Here is a 16031-nt window from a genome sequence, read left to right on the forward strand (position 1 = left end):
GAGAGAGAGAGAGAGAGAGAGAGAGAGAAGGGGTATGGTTAATTAGCACCATCAAAAAGTCAGCCATACTCTAGAAAAGGAGAAGGAAGGTGTCAAGCTGCTCAAGACGTAAAGGTCAAAGTTGAAGGGGAAAGATGGGTACTTGAAGAGCAGAGTGAGGGAATATCGCTATAAGAAGGCTATCATCAGGTTGCCACTTGCACAATTTTGCCACAGCGTCAGATTATCAGTTGTGCCCATCAGTCCTCCAACTGGCGGGTGAAGGGTGTGGGGTTCCAGGTTAGGATGGGAAATGTAATTCTTAAACAGAAGCATTTTTTGGCATAGGAGTTTGGCCTAATGGTACAGTGGTTGCCTAGCATGCACGAATACTCAGTTCTAATCCTACGTACCATATACATAGAAAAAGCTGGAAATGGTGCTGAGGCTCAAGTGGTAGAGCTCTAGCCTTGAGAGAGCCCAAGGGCAGTGCTCAGGCCCTGAGTTCATGCCCCAGGGCTGGCAAAAAAGAAGCCTTGTAGATAAAATTCATCTGTACCAAATTTGTATATTTCATGCCATGCCAGTGCCAATAGTTAAATTTACAAAGCAGTTTGTATTTCCAAGAAATATTTTCAGAGGATTTTAGCTTCGGAAATAAAGTGATCATAAAATGTGTATAATTTTTCAGGGGAGTGATTTCTTTGTTGATTATTTTTTGCTAGTGATACTGAGGAATTGAACCTGAGTCTTCATGCATACTAGGCAAGCACTCAACCACTAGGCCAAACTCCTGGCCCCTAATTTCTTTATTTTTAGAGCTATGTTTTATTTTTATTTTTTGATGAGAATGGGATTTGAACTCAGGGTCTTGGGCTTGTTAGGCCATACCTGTTGTACCCAAATTCCTAGAACCCCAAAGAGACCACCAGAGGCCACAGTCAAAGCTAAAAAGCAAGGGTCGTTTATTTACGAGTCTAGACTCGGGCCTCCGCGTACTCGTAGCCGGCAACGCTGGAAAGCCTTGAGCAAGAATTTAAACAACTTTTATAGGGGAATTACAATTACCTGATTGGCTATTTGATAACTCAAACCACTGGTCAAATCAGAGCTCAGGTGTCTAACGACTGAGCACCAAGCTGTTGCCACCTGGGGTTCAAGTACATAGGCCCTAAACAAGGTGGGAAGGGGGTCATTCCCAGAACATGAGACAATCTTGGCACAACATTCCACCCTTTCACATGATACTTTTAGAGCCAATCTTGGCTATCTCTGCATACCATAATCACACAAGGGCCTAAGGGTCCAGCTAAGGCAGAAAACAGGGTTGTCAACCAAGGGGAAAAATTCCTTCACTTTACTCCCTTTCCCATTTTAACACCATTAGGTGGAAATGCACAACTATGAGTATTTACCCACACAAAGTCCCTGTCCAGATACTGCCCATAACTATTATTGATTTTGGTGGCGTAACTTAATTTTTAACGGGCTACTTTTGGTCCAATCAGTCTTCCAAGTTGTTTTGGCCGAGGGTTCTATGAAGTCTGGAAACTGGTCCACTGGCTTGGCATGGGTGTAATGGATCCAAGAAGCTACTCCGTCTACTTTGAGGGCGGTGGGTGTTGTCAGGATGACCTGAAAGGGTCCTTTCCATCGTGGCTCCAGATTTTCTTGCTGGTGGCATTTCACGAGTACCCAATCACCTGGTCTATAGCAATGAGGCACCAGAGGTGGTTCTGTCTGGTACAGATCCCTCAGCTTGGGCCAGACTTCTTGGTGAGCCCTTTGCAGGGCCTGGAGTGAAAACAAAAGTTCAAAATCACCATCCTCTTCTTTTTTAACAAGATTTTCTTTAAGATTGGGTATTTTAGGGGGAGGTTTACCAAACATTATTTCATAGGGAGTAAGTCCTAGTTTAGAAGGGGAGTTTCGAACCCTGAACAGAGCATAGGGGAGAAGAGCTACCCAGTTTGCGCCAGTCTCCATGGTCAATTTGGTCAGGGTCTCTTTTAATGTTCTATTCATTCTCTCTACCTATCCTGAACTTTAGGGTCTATAGGCACAATGTAATTTCCAATCTGCCCCAAGTATGGAAGCCAGTCCCTGACTTACCTTTGAAACAAATGCAGGTCCATTGTCCGAACCTATCATTACTGGAAAGCTATACCTGGGTAAGATGTCCTCAAGTATCTTCTTGTCCTCAAGTATCTTCTTGGCCACTATCTGTGCAGTTTCCCTTTTTGTGGGTAAAGCCTTGACCTATAAAGTCAACCTCCCAATAGGCTCCTGGCTTGTCCCCTTGCTGCCTTGCCCCTAAATTTTGCTGACTTCTCCTTACATTATTTAGCTGACATAATCTGCAACCTGTGATAATCCGATCAATTTTGATGGCTGCCTCCTTGGTTCGCAGTCCGGTTTGTCTTATTAAGTCTTGCATCTTTCTGGCTCCCAGATGAGTACTGTGGTGAATTTTTTTGTAGCACCTTCATCCCTAACTTTTCAGGGAGTACTATGTGACTCCTGGAATCTCTCTACCATCCATCAAGGAGCTGTACCATAGGTAGTTTCTCAATCCCATTGCAAGTCTTCCTCCGTATACCCTGGTATCGGTGGTAAGGTTCTGGGTCCTGGGTCTGGGAGCTGGAGGGCTAGAGCTGGGGTTGGAGATAAGGACACCTCCCGGGCAGTCTGGTCAGCCAGGTGATTGCCTCAGGACACAAGATCTACAGGTTTCTGGTATCCTGGGCAATGGACTATTGCCAGTTACTTTGGTTCCCAAAGAGTAGCCAGGAGTGCCAATATTTCCTCCTTACTTTTGATAGCTGTGAGGAGGTCCCTCTCTCCGTATATTGCCCCGTGTATATGGGCGGTGGCAAAAGCATACCAACTGTCTGTATAAACTGTCAGTCTTTTATCCTTACCCAGTCTTAGAGCTTGGGTGAAAGCCACCAGTTCTGCTCTTTGTGCTGACGTTCCTGGAGGCAGGGACTAAGCCCAGATTACTTCAGTCTCTGAGACTACTGCAGCCCCTGCATACCTCTGTCCTTGGTGTATAAAGCTGCTTCCATCAGTGAACCAGACAATCTCCGCATCTGACAGAGGCTTATCTTGCAAATCCTCTCTTACTCCATGCACTTGGGCCAAAACCTCAGCCCAGTCATGAAGTGGGGCTTCCAGGTCTGGATCGGGCAGTAGTGAAGCTGGGTTAAGGGCAGTTGGAGGCTGGAAGAGAATCTTAAGAGGGTTTAACGATAGTCCTTGATAATGAATCCGGGCGTTACTGAGCCATGGGTCTGGGGGCTGTTTGAGAATGCCCTCGATAGCATGAGATGTTGTGACCTTTAACTCCTGCCCCAGGGTTACCAGTTCCCAGGTCCACCATCCTTTGAGTTGTCCAGGGGTATTTCTTTATTCCTGTAGCCCCCAGCACCCACGATGTAGCTGTGGAGACTTTTCCTTGAGGCTTAGTAAGAACCGAATGCTGAGCACCTGTGTCCACTAAAAGCTGGACAGGAGTCCTCTTCACCTACAAAGTTACCCTAGGTTCAGGGAGGGGATCCAAACCCCATCTCCCCTCGTTCTCCACGTCATGAGTGACTAACACCGGAAGTTTTTCGTTGCCACTGATCCGATCTGTTCTTTTTATTTTTCGGGCATTCCCTAGCCCAGTGAACAAACTCTTTGCAGTAAGTACATTGATCTTTGCTCAAATTTCAACCTGGAGGCCTCGAAGATTGTGGGCCACGTGAACCTCTTTGTGGTGGTCTTCCCTGTTGAACTACGGCAGCCAGTACTTTAGTCATTCTCTGTGTTGCTCTCAGCTGTTTCTCCTTTGGGGCATCCCTATTAAAAACTCTGAGCAATCCTGAGTAAATCTTGGCTACTTTTTCCTTCTAGGTCCTCTAATTTCTGTAGCTTCCTCTTAATATCTGAAGCTGCCTGGTTAACAAAGGACATGACCACAGCTGCCTGATTTTCAGGGGCCTCGGGGTCCATTGGGGTGAACTGTCTAAAGGCTTCCACTAGTCTCTCTAAATACACAGAGGGAGTTTCCGCTTTACCTTGAAAAACTGAATACACCTTAGCCAAATTAGTGGGCTTGCGAGCAGCAGCCCGGAGGCCCGCCATTAGAGTTTGGCGATACACCCGTACCCTTCCCCTACCTTCTGCCGTGCTATAGTCCCATTTATTCTAAATGCAAGAATGCACCAAAAGTCTCAGATTTCTACAGACAGGTGACATTGATAAACAAATTCTCATTGATAAACAAATTCTCATTTAAATCTCTAAAACTTTAACTCGAGGAAATAGCCCAATTCCCTAATACCTCTGGGTTAAACAAGATACAATATTTACAATGTAAACAGCTCTACCCAATTATGTTTAAAGCGCGCAAAATTAATATCAGCTGTACATTTTCCGGAAGTTTGTTTTAAGAGTTTTGCCAATCTTATTCTTGCAGATGACAACCAAGTTCTTTTACAAGATAATTTAGCTTGTTACAACTGCTGCCACGCGGGAGCGGCCATACCAGGCCCGAGACCTAGAAATACCTTAAAAAGCAAGATAAAATAGAAACCTTTAAGTACCCACAAATTTTGATGGCATGCCTGGCAGCCTTCAGAGTGAGGAAGACACCTGGGGTCCTGAAAAACTTGCAGGGGGCGCCTCCCCATGAAGACTTCCATTCTCTGGCAGCCGGCTGGCCAAGGCCATCCCCCTGTATTCAGGGGAGCAAGAGTAACACCTCAGTCCTGGGGGAACCAAGACTGATGCTTGGTCCTGCCACCAATTGTCTTAGTGACAAGGACACAAAAAACAAGAATCCATAAAAACATCTAACAAAACATTTAGAGCTGGTACCACACAAGACAAAAACATTTAACAGAGAAGCAGAGACCTGTAAGTAAACCCCAAATTTTCTCTTTAAAATGTTGCAAGACCAAGTCTAGGTTAAGAGTAAGGAATTTGATCATGGTGGCCAGATCATCCTGGTAAGAAAATTTTCTCCCTAACCTTCCAAATTGTGGAGAGGCTGGAGGTGCCCTCTGGGGACAAGAGGGTATTCTGAGCCTGACCCATCTCGGCAGGGAGAAGCACCCAAACTGAAAGAGAAGCTAAACAAACAAACAACAGAAACAACATACAGGCTGATAACCAGAAGGGAACTGTTAGACAGAGGGGCAGTCGCAGCACGATCGTCCTAACAGCACTTCCCCAACACAGCCTGGGTGGGGCTATCAGACAGAGGGACGGTCGCAGCACGGCTGTCCTAACAATAGTTCCCCAATATAGCCTGAGTGGGACTATCAAAAAGAGGGATGGTTGCAGCATGGCCGTCCTGACAATAACTCCCCAGAAGGGTGCAGGGGACGTCTACCACTGGCCCCGTCAACAATCCTATAGCGCGTCCGCAAGGATTCTTCGTTGACCCAGATACAGAACCTACAGGCAACCCAGATTAACAGATTATCAGATGAAACATAATACACAAAGACAAACGAAGCCGGCCTATTTACCACAGTTTTTCCACTACCTGTTAACTAGGCATCTGAGTGGGCTTGGGGGTTCCCAGCCAATGCACCAAATATTGTACCTGAATTCCTAGAACCCCAAAAAAGACCACCAGAGGCCACAGTCAAAGCTAAAAAGCAAGGGTCGTTTATTTACGAGTCTAGATTCGGGCCTCCGCGTACTCGTAGCCGGCAACGCTGGAAGGCCTTGAGCAAGAACTTTACACAACTTTTATAGGGGAATTACAATTACCTGATTGGCTATTTGATAACTCAAACCACTGGTCAAATCAGAGCTCAGGTGTCTAACCACTGAGCACCAAGCTATTGCCACCTGGGGTTCAAGTACATGGGCCCTAAACAAAGGGGGGGGGTCATTCCCAGAACATGAGACAATCTTGGCACAACATACCACTTATATCCTATTCCAAGTCTCAAACGAGTAATTTAGATATGGTAATTCCCTTGGCTGTCAGTTCTACTTCAGTAGACAGCACAGTAATAAAAAAAAGTTTGTTTAGAGCCAGGAACAGTGGCTTACACCTCTAATCTAGCTACTCAAGAGACTGAGATCTGTGGATCGAGGTTCAAAGCCAGCCTGGGCCCTACAGACCGTGAGACTCATTTCCAATGAGTCAGTAATGGGGCTGTGGATAAAGGGGTAGGGGCAGTAGCTTTGAGCTAAAGATCTCAGCGATAGTGCCCAGGCCCAGAGTTCAAGCCTCACAACCCACAAAAAAAAAAGTTTGGGACAGTCCTGGGGCTTAAACTCAGGGCCTAGATGTTGTACCTGACCTTTTAGCTCAAGGCTAGTGTCTTTTAACTTGAACTACAGCTCCACTTCTGGTCTTTTATTCTCCAATTAACCATTGGTGATAATACAAGGAATTTCTTACCTGAGCTTTTTGTGAACTATGATCCCCAGATCTCAGCTTCCTGAGTAGCTAGGATTACAGGTGTCATCCACCAGTGTCCTCATATTTATTTTTAATTTTTGAGATAAGATCTTACTGTAGCCCAGGTTGGCCTCAAATTTAGAATTCTCCTGACTTAGTTTCCTGGTTGGTAGGATTTAAGGTATGTGCCATCACACCTGATTGGTGGAATTTTTATTACTATTACCTTTAATTAAACAAAGGGTTTCAATCCAACATGTCAGTTTATGAGTATAATGCATCTTTATCAATTCATCCCCTTCCATCTGTCTTACCCACCTATCCCTATCATGTCTCCCAGCCCCATGTGTCCCCTCAAGTTATCCAGTTCCATTTTTTTAATAGTCTTGGGGCTTGAACCCAGGGCCTGCATACTGTCCTTGGATTTTCTAAAGGCTAGAGCTCTTCCACTTGAGCCTCAGTACCACTCCTGGCTTTTTTCTATGTATGTGGTACCAAGGAATTGAACCCAGGTCTTGCATGTAAGGCAAGCGCTCTACCACTAGGCCAAACTCCCAGCCCCTCCAGTTCCATTTTTACATATGCACAATGAGTATTATGATTTTATTTTCCCCACTGTTCCTTTCTCCATTCGTCTGTCCCCTTCCACTTAAATCTCAACCTTTCAGATAAGACACGACTTAGCTTCCTGGTATTTTGTTAAACTAACAGTTAATTTTTTTTGTCAGTTGTGGGGCTTGTACTCTGGGCCTGGGAATTTCCTCTGAGTTCTTCAGCTCAAGGCTTCAGCTCAAGGCTATCACTTGAGCCACAGTGTCACTTCCGGTTTTCTGTGGTTAATTGGAGATAAGAGCTCTGGGACTCTTGTGCTGGTTTTGAACCTCACTCCTCAGATCTCAGCCTCCTGATTAGATAGGATTACAGGTGTGAGTCACCTGCGACCAGCTTAAAGGAGTTACATTATTGGGATCTACCACTGTGTATAGCATATTTTAGTCAGTTTGAACATGTATATATGCATATAGCCTTACATGTTTTCATGCATGCTTATATTTTTATCTAAATAGTGAAAAGTTTACTTTGTAAATAAAATAGGCTCCAGATACAAAACTTACTTGGGAATAAATTGAAAAAGTCATGGGATCCTTCGGTAATATCTGTGTACCTCCTCTTTCCTAGTTTAGGCCGGTAATTTCTCCAGTATCTAAGATCTAGTGCCAGCTCTTCAAGTGATTGGAGAGACGTGTAATAGGATCATCTGTCTTAAATGCCATGTGTCAAGTCTCAGTCACACTTTGGGAAAGTAGTCCTAACCTTGTTTGTTAGTTTACTTGGGCTTCCATAATAAAAATACCACAGACTGTGTTTTAGAGAACAGAAATTTTGGAAGTGGTGCTGGGGCTCAAGAGGTAGGGTGATAGCCTTGAACTGAATTGCTCAAGGACAACGCCCAGGCCCAGGGTTCAAATCCCATGACCCACCAAAAAACCAGAAACAAAAAACAGAAATTTATTCTGCCATGATTCTAAAGACTGGAAGTCCAAATCATGGTGTGAGCAAGGGTACAATGAACGTATTCCCGGCCTTACCATTTGAGTTGTATTTGGCTGCTTTCTCCCTGTATTTCTCATCTCTTTCCCCTATGTGCATGTCTCTGTGCCATACTGGATTAGGACTCATCCTAATGACTTCAGTTTGAGGGTGCTTTTTGCCAGTCTTGGGGCTTGAACTTGAGATCTGAGCACTGTCCCTTAGCATCTTTGGGCTCAAGGCTAGCACTCTTCCATGTAAGCCACAGCAACACTGGCTTTTTCTGAGTTGGTTATTGGAGATGAGAGTCTAATGGACTTTCCTACCTGAGCGGACTTTGAACTGCAATCCTCAGATCTTAGCCTCCTAGGAAACTAGGATTCCAGCCATGGCCTCCAACGCCCCAGCATGGCTTCACTTTAAATTGCCTCTAATTGTTATATCTTCATATCATGTTACTCTGTGGATGGGATTTAAGTATATTAATTTTCAATTCAACTTACACCTCTAACTCCTGATAAAGAGACACTTTTTTTTTACCTGCGGCTTAAACTCAGGGTCTGGGCACTGTCCCTAAGCCTAAGCCTCTTTGTGCTCAAGGCTAGCACTCTACCACTTGAGCCACATTACTACTTCTTTTGAGTAGTGTATTGGTGATAAGAGACTCATTGACTTTCTTGCCCGGACTGGCTTTGAACTGCATTCTTCAAATCTCAGCCCCCTGAGTAGCTAGGATTACAGGTGCAAGCCACCAGTTCCTGGCTTAAAGAGCTGCTGCAAATATTGTAAAAATATTGTAAAATCAGATTGATTTCTTTGGCACTGTACGCAATCCAAAAGAAAATGGAATGATCTATATGCCCCTAAAATACTTCATGTCAATGAAAGAATCACAGGCTTAGTGGAAGTGGCACTGTGGCTCAAGGGATAGGGCAGTAGCCTTGGGTAGCCTTGAGCTAAAGAGCTAAGGGTCAGCATCTAGGCCCAGAGTTCAAACCCCACGACTGACCAAAAAAAACCCACAACTTTGAGATTCCACCTCACCTACCAACAGATGCTGGTGGGGATGTGTCCTGAAGGGAATGCTAGTACACTGTTGGTGGGAGTGTAAATTTGTTCAACTCTGAAAAGCAGTATGGAGTTTACCCAGAAATCCCACTCCTGGGCATTTACCCAAATGTCCACAAACAAGACCATACTAAACCTACCAGCACAACCATGTTCATTGCCATATTATGTACCATAGCTAAGATATAGAACCAACCCAGATGCCCCTCAGTAGATGAATCGTTCAAGATGATGTGGTATACTTACACAATGGAATTCTATGCTGCCATCAAAAAGAATAACATTGTCACAGAAAGGAAATGGAAATAAATTTTATTATGTGCTTTTTTAAAAAAAGAGTCACAAGTTTGGTAGAATTTGTGAATACCTGACTGTGTGTGTGTGTGTGTGTGTGTGTGTGTGTGAGTGAAAGATAGGAAAGAGAGCGTACTATGAGCAATCAACTCTAAGATGCAACTGCAAAGAAATAATTATTTCCAAGTCTCAAACATCTGTTTATGTTATGCATCATGGGATGAATATTAAGTAAAAATTTGAAAGAGAAACAAAATATAGGTCCAAAGAGAAGAGAGCAGAAAGCCAGGAGTGAAGCCTAGCAAAAAAAATAGCAGAGTTTCCCTATGTTGCTATGGTCTAGAGTGATTGTAGAGGTAATGTATGAGCCTTGTACACTGAAAAAAACTAGAAAGGTGCTGGTAGTTATGAGGTATTAATAAAGACAGTGACTTAGATTTTAATATATTTAGTTTTAAATGGCTGTAGATTTTTGCCATTATTTACTGTCTTCCTCAGACCTCTGCCCTATGAAGCTCTCACTCAGCTGATAGATGAAGCCAGTGAAGGAGATATGAGCATTTCAATCCTCACCCAGGTGAGCCCCATTATGAAGCCAAATCTATATTTGAAGGTTTGCTTTATTTGATCGGGCAATTTGCAGACCACACACTAGGCATTGTGACATCTGTGCTATAATTTTTTAGTCTTTCTGTTCTGTGCACAGGAAATAATGGTGTATCTTGCCATGTATATGCGAACACAGCCTGGCCTCTTTGTTGAAATGTTTCGACTTCGAATTGGTCTGATCATACAAGTTATGGCAACAGAACTGGCTCAGTCCCTTCGATGCTCAGGTATTCCATTCAGTAATTGTTTCTGGTTGGAATGCATTTTTCCTATAGATCAGTTAATTTGGGATCAAGAGAAAAAGGAAACTACAATATTTTGTCCATAGCTCTGAATCTGCATAAGGCACGCTTGTTCTGTATTGTTCTCTAACCACATATTCTTGACACATTTGTAGATTGGCTGGAGAACTTCAAAATGCTGCCTCTTGGGGGAGCCCTACTCCACATTATTGTTACTAGCATTACTTAGATAACTTCATTCCTCCTAACTCTTTAAGGACTCTGGGGGTTCTGACACAGAGGTACTTGTGGACTCAAGGTTCACAGTGTCAGTGTTCTATCTGTCTAATCAACAACGTGATCTATTAAAAGTAAACAATATTTTTTATTAACATCTAACAAGATTCTTTGAAACAAACTGTGGGTCCATTTGGCAAAATGAAAATTTCAGTTGGAAAAATAGTTGGGGCCTATGGAAGTTGCAGAGAAAATTACAAGGAGGAATGCCATGATGTGACTCCTTTCCACTGGCATTTGCTTGATTTCAACAAGAAAAGTAAAACAACAAAACTAATGGTGGTTCATGAAAATACAATCAAGGTTAGAAAATTGATATCTAACATTGTTTCCATTAAATTTCCCTTAACTTTCTTTCTTTTTGGGGGGAGGAGGGGGCAGTCCTGGAGCTTGAACTCAGGGCTTGGACCCTGTCCTTGGGCTTTCTCAAGGCTAGCACTCTATCACTTGAGCCACAGGACCATTTGTGGCTTTTTCTGTGTATGTCATACCAAGGAATCGAACCTAAGACTTTGAGCATGCTAGCCAGGCACTCTACCATTAGGCCACACTACCGGCTCCATTATAAAAACTTTTTGAAGGCCAGGTAGAGTGTGGTAGAGTGCTTGCCTAGAATGTATGAAGACCCGGGTTCCATTCCTTGGTACCATATACATAGTAAAGGCTGGAAGTGGTGTTGTGCCTCAAGTGGTAGAGCTCTAGCCTTGCGAAAGCCCAAGGACAATGCTCAGGCCTGAGTTCACTCTCCAGGAATCACACACAAAAAAAGTTATTCCCAAAGTTGGGTGGGGGGGGGGGTGTTTCACACACTTCTCCTTTGGATAGGCTGGACTTCGAGCCTGTGCTTGTTATTTCTTTCTCTTTTTTTGCCAGTCCTGGGGCTTGGACTCAGGGCTGAGCACTGTCCTTGGGCTTTCCTCAAGGCTAGAGTTCTACCAGTGGAGCCACAGCACCACTTCTGGCTTTTACTGTGTGTGATCTTGAGGAATCAAACCCAGGGCTTCATGCATGCTAGGCAAACAATCTACAACTAGGCCACACTCGCACCCTGTGCTTGTTATTTCTGTAAAGCTAGTCATTTAGAGGTAGAGAATCTCCTCTGCATTGAGTTGGAGTCCTGTTCACGATGCCCTTATTCTGCTATCTGCAGATGTTGCTGGACTTGATTTTGTTGACTGTGGTGGGCAGCGCTGTACCAGTCCCACAGGGAAGAGGAGGGAAGGGAGGAAGGGAGGGAGTGGAGGGAGGGCCAAGCCTGAGAGCAGCCACCCCACATGGGTCACTGTGGGCACAAAAATCTCAGTCTTCAAGTGAGACATCTCAAAATTATCAAACACAAACGATTGGCTGAGTGGCCTGAGTAGCAGACCTGCATGGAACACATGAGGCCTTGAGATCAAGCCCCAGTAGGGCTAATAGTACTAATAATACATGTATGTAAACAGAAAACTAAATGATAAATTAGCCTATTCTCATGAGGCCTAACCTCAACCTTTCATTCATTCTTTTCTTCATAAGGACACTAAAAATAAATCCCTCCAACCTTTGATTTTCTTGACAGCAAAATTAAGTAGTTACCAAAGTAGCCACACATGGGTCTTTAAATAAGATCTTCTGGCTTTAGAAATGTATCTAATGGCTGTTTCTGACGCACATTTTTTGTCCAATAAATATTTATACAATGAACCTTTCCTGTCCTGATGTGTTTGGATTTAATCCAACTCCTTAGAGTGAAAAGTTTCAAATTGAAATTTTGAACCTTGATGTTATTTTCCTCAATCATCCCTAACTTAAATTTGCTGTTCTTGTTGAAATCAAACAAATGCCAGTGGAAAAGAATTACATACACCATGGGTGTCCCTCTTCATATAATTCTGCTTAGCCACTTCCATGGGCCTAGTGATTTTTCAGGCTTTAGTATAGTCAGAATAGTATGCATATTACCACAGAGGAAAAGACAGGAGGAAGAAGACAGTGACACTCATTGGAGCACAATGAATTAGCCCACTATGGACATGATCTTGTAATACTTGCATCTACTAGTCTGAGACATGCCTATTTACAGAAACCTGAAGGCAAATAATTATCACTAGTCTTTTGGCTTCTGGGTGTGGACATTCAAACATTCACAAATGATCTTTTATCCAGAACTTTTGCATTTTCTCCCCTACATATTTTTTCCACTTTGCATGACCTCCATAGCATAGGTACATCTTAAGGATACAGCTCAGAATGAAAAGGCAAGATATCAGGAGTATCTGCTGGCTGACATTATTCTAATCACAGGACATAACCTCAGTCGAGAAAAGTCAAACCTCCTCTTGGAGCTTACATTGAACTGGGAAAAAGAGAAACTTAAGATATGAAAGAAAGCATTCTTTACTGTTCCTTGCCTGTAACAGATTTTTCCTTTGTGATTTACTTAAAACCAGTATTATTTATCTCTCATAGGATAGTCAGGATGCCAGTGTTTGACATTCAAGATTCTGTGTGCTCTAGATTCTACCTACTATTTCAACAGTACTCAGTAATTTGGCTTTCAAAGCACTTGGTCTCACAAAAGCTTTTATGTGTCACATATTATGTATAATCTCTTATTGTTTATCTTGTTTATGTATTTCTCCCAAATACATGGCTAGCCTCTGAATGTCAGGTACCATGTCATACCCGTTTATAGTAACATCCCTTAAAATGGTGACCTACATGTCAGAAAGTCTGAAATGTATCATGCTGATAAAACAGCTTAAGTTCGCCTCTCAATAGTCTTTATAATCTCATGGATTTATATGTGTTTTCTTTTAAGTATCTATAGTTCTAGTCTAGGAAGTATTTTTTTTAATTCTGGAGCTGGAACCCAGGGCTTTGTGAATGCTAGACAAGTGCACTACCACTGAACCACAACTATAGCCCTTAGACTTAGAAGTTTTAATTATTTTAATCTGTCTGCACGTACCCATTCATTGCCTTTGTGAGTGGCGTCCAGTTCCATTGCTCTCTTTTATTCTTCCATTAATGGTATAGGCGTGAATGAAGAACTCTATGCCCCAGGTGTCCCAAAGTTGGGTACTTGGTCCTTAAATAATGACAAAACTAGGGCAATGTGGATATCTAAGTGTATGGGATTCAAAATTTATTTTGTAAATCTCTTCTTCCAATCAAAGCATCTCAAAAATTCCAAGCCAGGGCTGGGAGTTTGGCCTAATGGTAGAGTGCTTGCCTAGCATGCACGAAGACCGGGGTTCGATTCCTCGGTACCACATGCATAGCAAAAAGCTGGAAGTGGTGCTGAGGCTCAAGTGGTAGAGTGCTAGCCTTGAGAAAGTCCAAGGACACTGCTCAGGCCCTGAGCCTAAGCCCAGGGCTGGCAAAAAAAAAAAGAAAGAAAAGAGAGAGAGAAAGAGAAAAGAAAATTTTAAAAAAAATTCCAAGCCAGAAAAGAAATAGATGCTGGTGGTTTAGCTCATTAGTAACATGTATGCTTAGCATACACAAGGCTGTGGGGTCCAATCCCTGGAAAGAAAAGGATGGAGGAAAAGAGGGAGGGAGGGAACGAAAGGAGGGAGGGAGGAACAAAAGGCAGGCGCAGGTAGGAAGACGGACAAACAGGCAAGCAGAAAAGCAGGCAATAGAGGAGAGAAGGAAAGAGTAGATAAAAGTAGAGGATATACAAGAGGCTGATTTGAATTCCTTCTGCTCTACGTTTGTCCATTAGCTGAAGAAGCCACAGAAAGCCTGATGAATCTCAGTCCTTCTGCCATGAAGAACCTCCTGCACCATATTCTTAGTGGCAAGGAGTTTGGAGTGGAACGAAGCGGTAGGATTGAATAACTGCATTTCTAGTTCAGAGGGTTTCATCGTTAAGGTTTAATTACTTAAAAATTTAAATCAAAGGAACTTTATGCCCCAAATAAACATAACTTTGATGAATCCAACAAAAGCAGAACTGTCTTCTGGAACATGATTTGAAAACCACTATGTGTTTCATTTTTTTCCCCTTAAATGATAAATTAGATATACTGTCCTCGTTTCATTTCTATTTTATTTGTTCCTTATATATCTCAAGGTCAAACTGTTGCATTTAGTCTAACTGGAAATAATACAATAGAATTCAAATATTTTGGATGTTTATGTTTGTGTGTAGATGCTACATTACACTTGGTGTACCCTTTCATAAATTCTAATAGGTCCAAGAGTTCACCACAAACTAATCTTCCACATACTCTCTATACATTTTTTTGTGCCAGGCATGGGGCTTGAATTCAGGTCCTGGGTGTTGTCCCTGAGCTTTTTTTCACAAGACTAGCACTCTACAACTTAAGCTACAGCTCCACTTCTAGCTTCTTTCTGGTGACTAATTGGAGTCCATTGGACTTTCCTACCCAGGGCCAGTTTTGAATTTCACTCCTGAGATTTCAGCCTCCTGAGTAGCTAGGATTACAGGTGTGACCCCGCCCCCAGCCTAGCTATTTTTATGCAAATATATTACATGCATATTAATAGGGTTCCAGTAATATTTCAATACATTCACTGATTCATTCAGATTGCCTTGAGGTTTTGGCAGCCTCATTTGGTGTCACGTTCTTAAAGCAGAAGAGCAAAGAAGAGGGGTTATTTATCATGCACAATTTTTAAGCTTAAGAGAAATAAGAACAGGTGGATGGATGACTAGCTTCTAGAGCTGGAAAAGAAAGGAAGCAGCATTCCTCTGGCCTGGAGATCTTGCAAAAATACAGATTTTGATTTAAGTGGACCTGTGATGAGGCCTGCGAATCAACTGTCAACCTCTTATATGCTGCTGCTGCTGCTGCTGCCGGCCTAGGGAACCACACTTTAAATAGTGAAGTTGTACTAGTTGGTTCTTTAAAAATTAATTTAAAAATAAAAGAAGAGCCAGGTACCCAGGGATCACTCCTGTAATAGCTACTTAGGATGCTGATACCTGAGGAGTACTGTATAAAACCAACCCAGGCAGAAGAGTCTGAGAGTCCTACCTCCAATTAATCAGCAAAAAGTAGCCAAAGTATAGCCGTGTCTTAAGTGGTAGAATTCTAGCCCTAGTAAAAAGGGATAGTACCCAGGCCCGGAATTGAAGCCTCAATAACTGGACAAAAATAAATAAATAAAAGGAGGTCATACATTTAAGTACTTTTTGCATGGTGAGGTATAAAGGAAGCTACTCATGCTCTTCAATTTTCTTTAATATCTCATACTATATAGTTAGTCCCACTGATTCAAATGTCAGTCCTGCTATTTCTATCCATGAGGTGGGTGCTGTTGGAGCAACGAAAACAGAACGAACTGGCATCACGCAGTTAAAAACTGAGATGAAACAGGTGAGTCTGGGCTGGGAAGATGGCTTAGTTATAGAGTGTTTGCCTAACATTCATGAATCCCTGGGTTCAGTTCCTCAGTACCACCTACACAGAAAAGGCTGGAAGTGGCACTGTGGCTCAGGTGGTAGAGAATTAGCCTTGAGCAAAAGAAAGCTCAGAGACAGCATCTAGGGCCTGAGTTCAAGCCTCAGGATTGGCAAAACAAACAAACAAACAGGTGAGTATTCTTGTTAGATTTACTTGGATATGATCATATGGAAGAACATTCTTATGCGATCAGATTTTGTTGGG

General features: G+C 42.8%; 1 protein-coding gene across 2 annotated transcripts in view; it reads left to right on the forward strand.

The window, feature by feature from the left end:
* Phka1 (phosphorylase kinase regulatory subunit alpha 1) overlaps positions 1–16031 on the forward strand; it is a 141321-nt gene that overhangs the window by 103672 nt on the left and 21618 nt on the right. For both annotated transcript variants that reach the window (XM_090326737.1, XM_090326738.1), the window contains exons 24-27: positions 9779–9857; positions 9987–10116; positions 14120–14221; positions 15625–15740. In XM_090326737.1, coding sequence (XP_090182863.1) covers positions 9779–9857; positions 9987–10116; positions 14120–14221; positions 15625–15740 — 427 coding nt within the window. The remainder of the gene's footprint in view (positions 1–9778; positions 9858–9986; positions 10117–14119; positions 14222–15624; positions 15741–16031) is intronic.

The sequence above is a fragment of the Megascapheus bottae genome, chromosome X (assembly GCF_031878675.1).
Source record: "Megascapheus bottae isolate mThoBot1 chromosome X, mThoBot2.hap1, whole genome shotgun sequence".
In the NCBI taxonomy this organism is placed as follows: domain Eukaryota; kingdom Metazoa; phylum Chordata; class Mammalia; order Rodentia; family Geomyidae; genus Megascapheus; species Megascapheus bottae.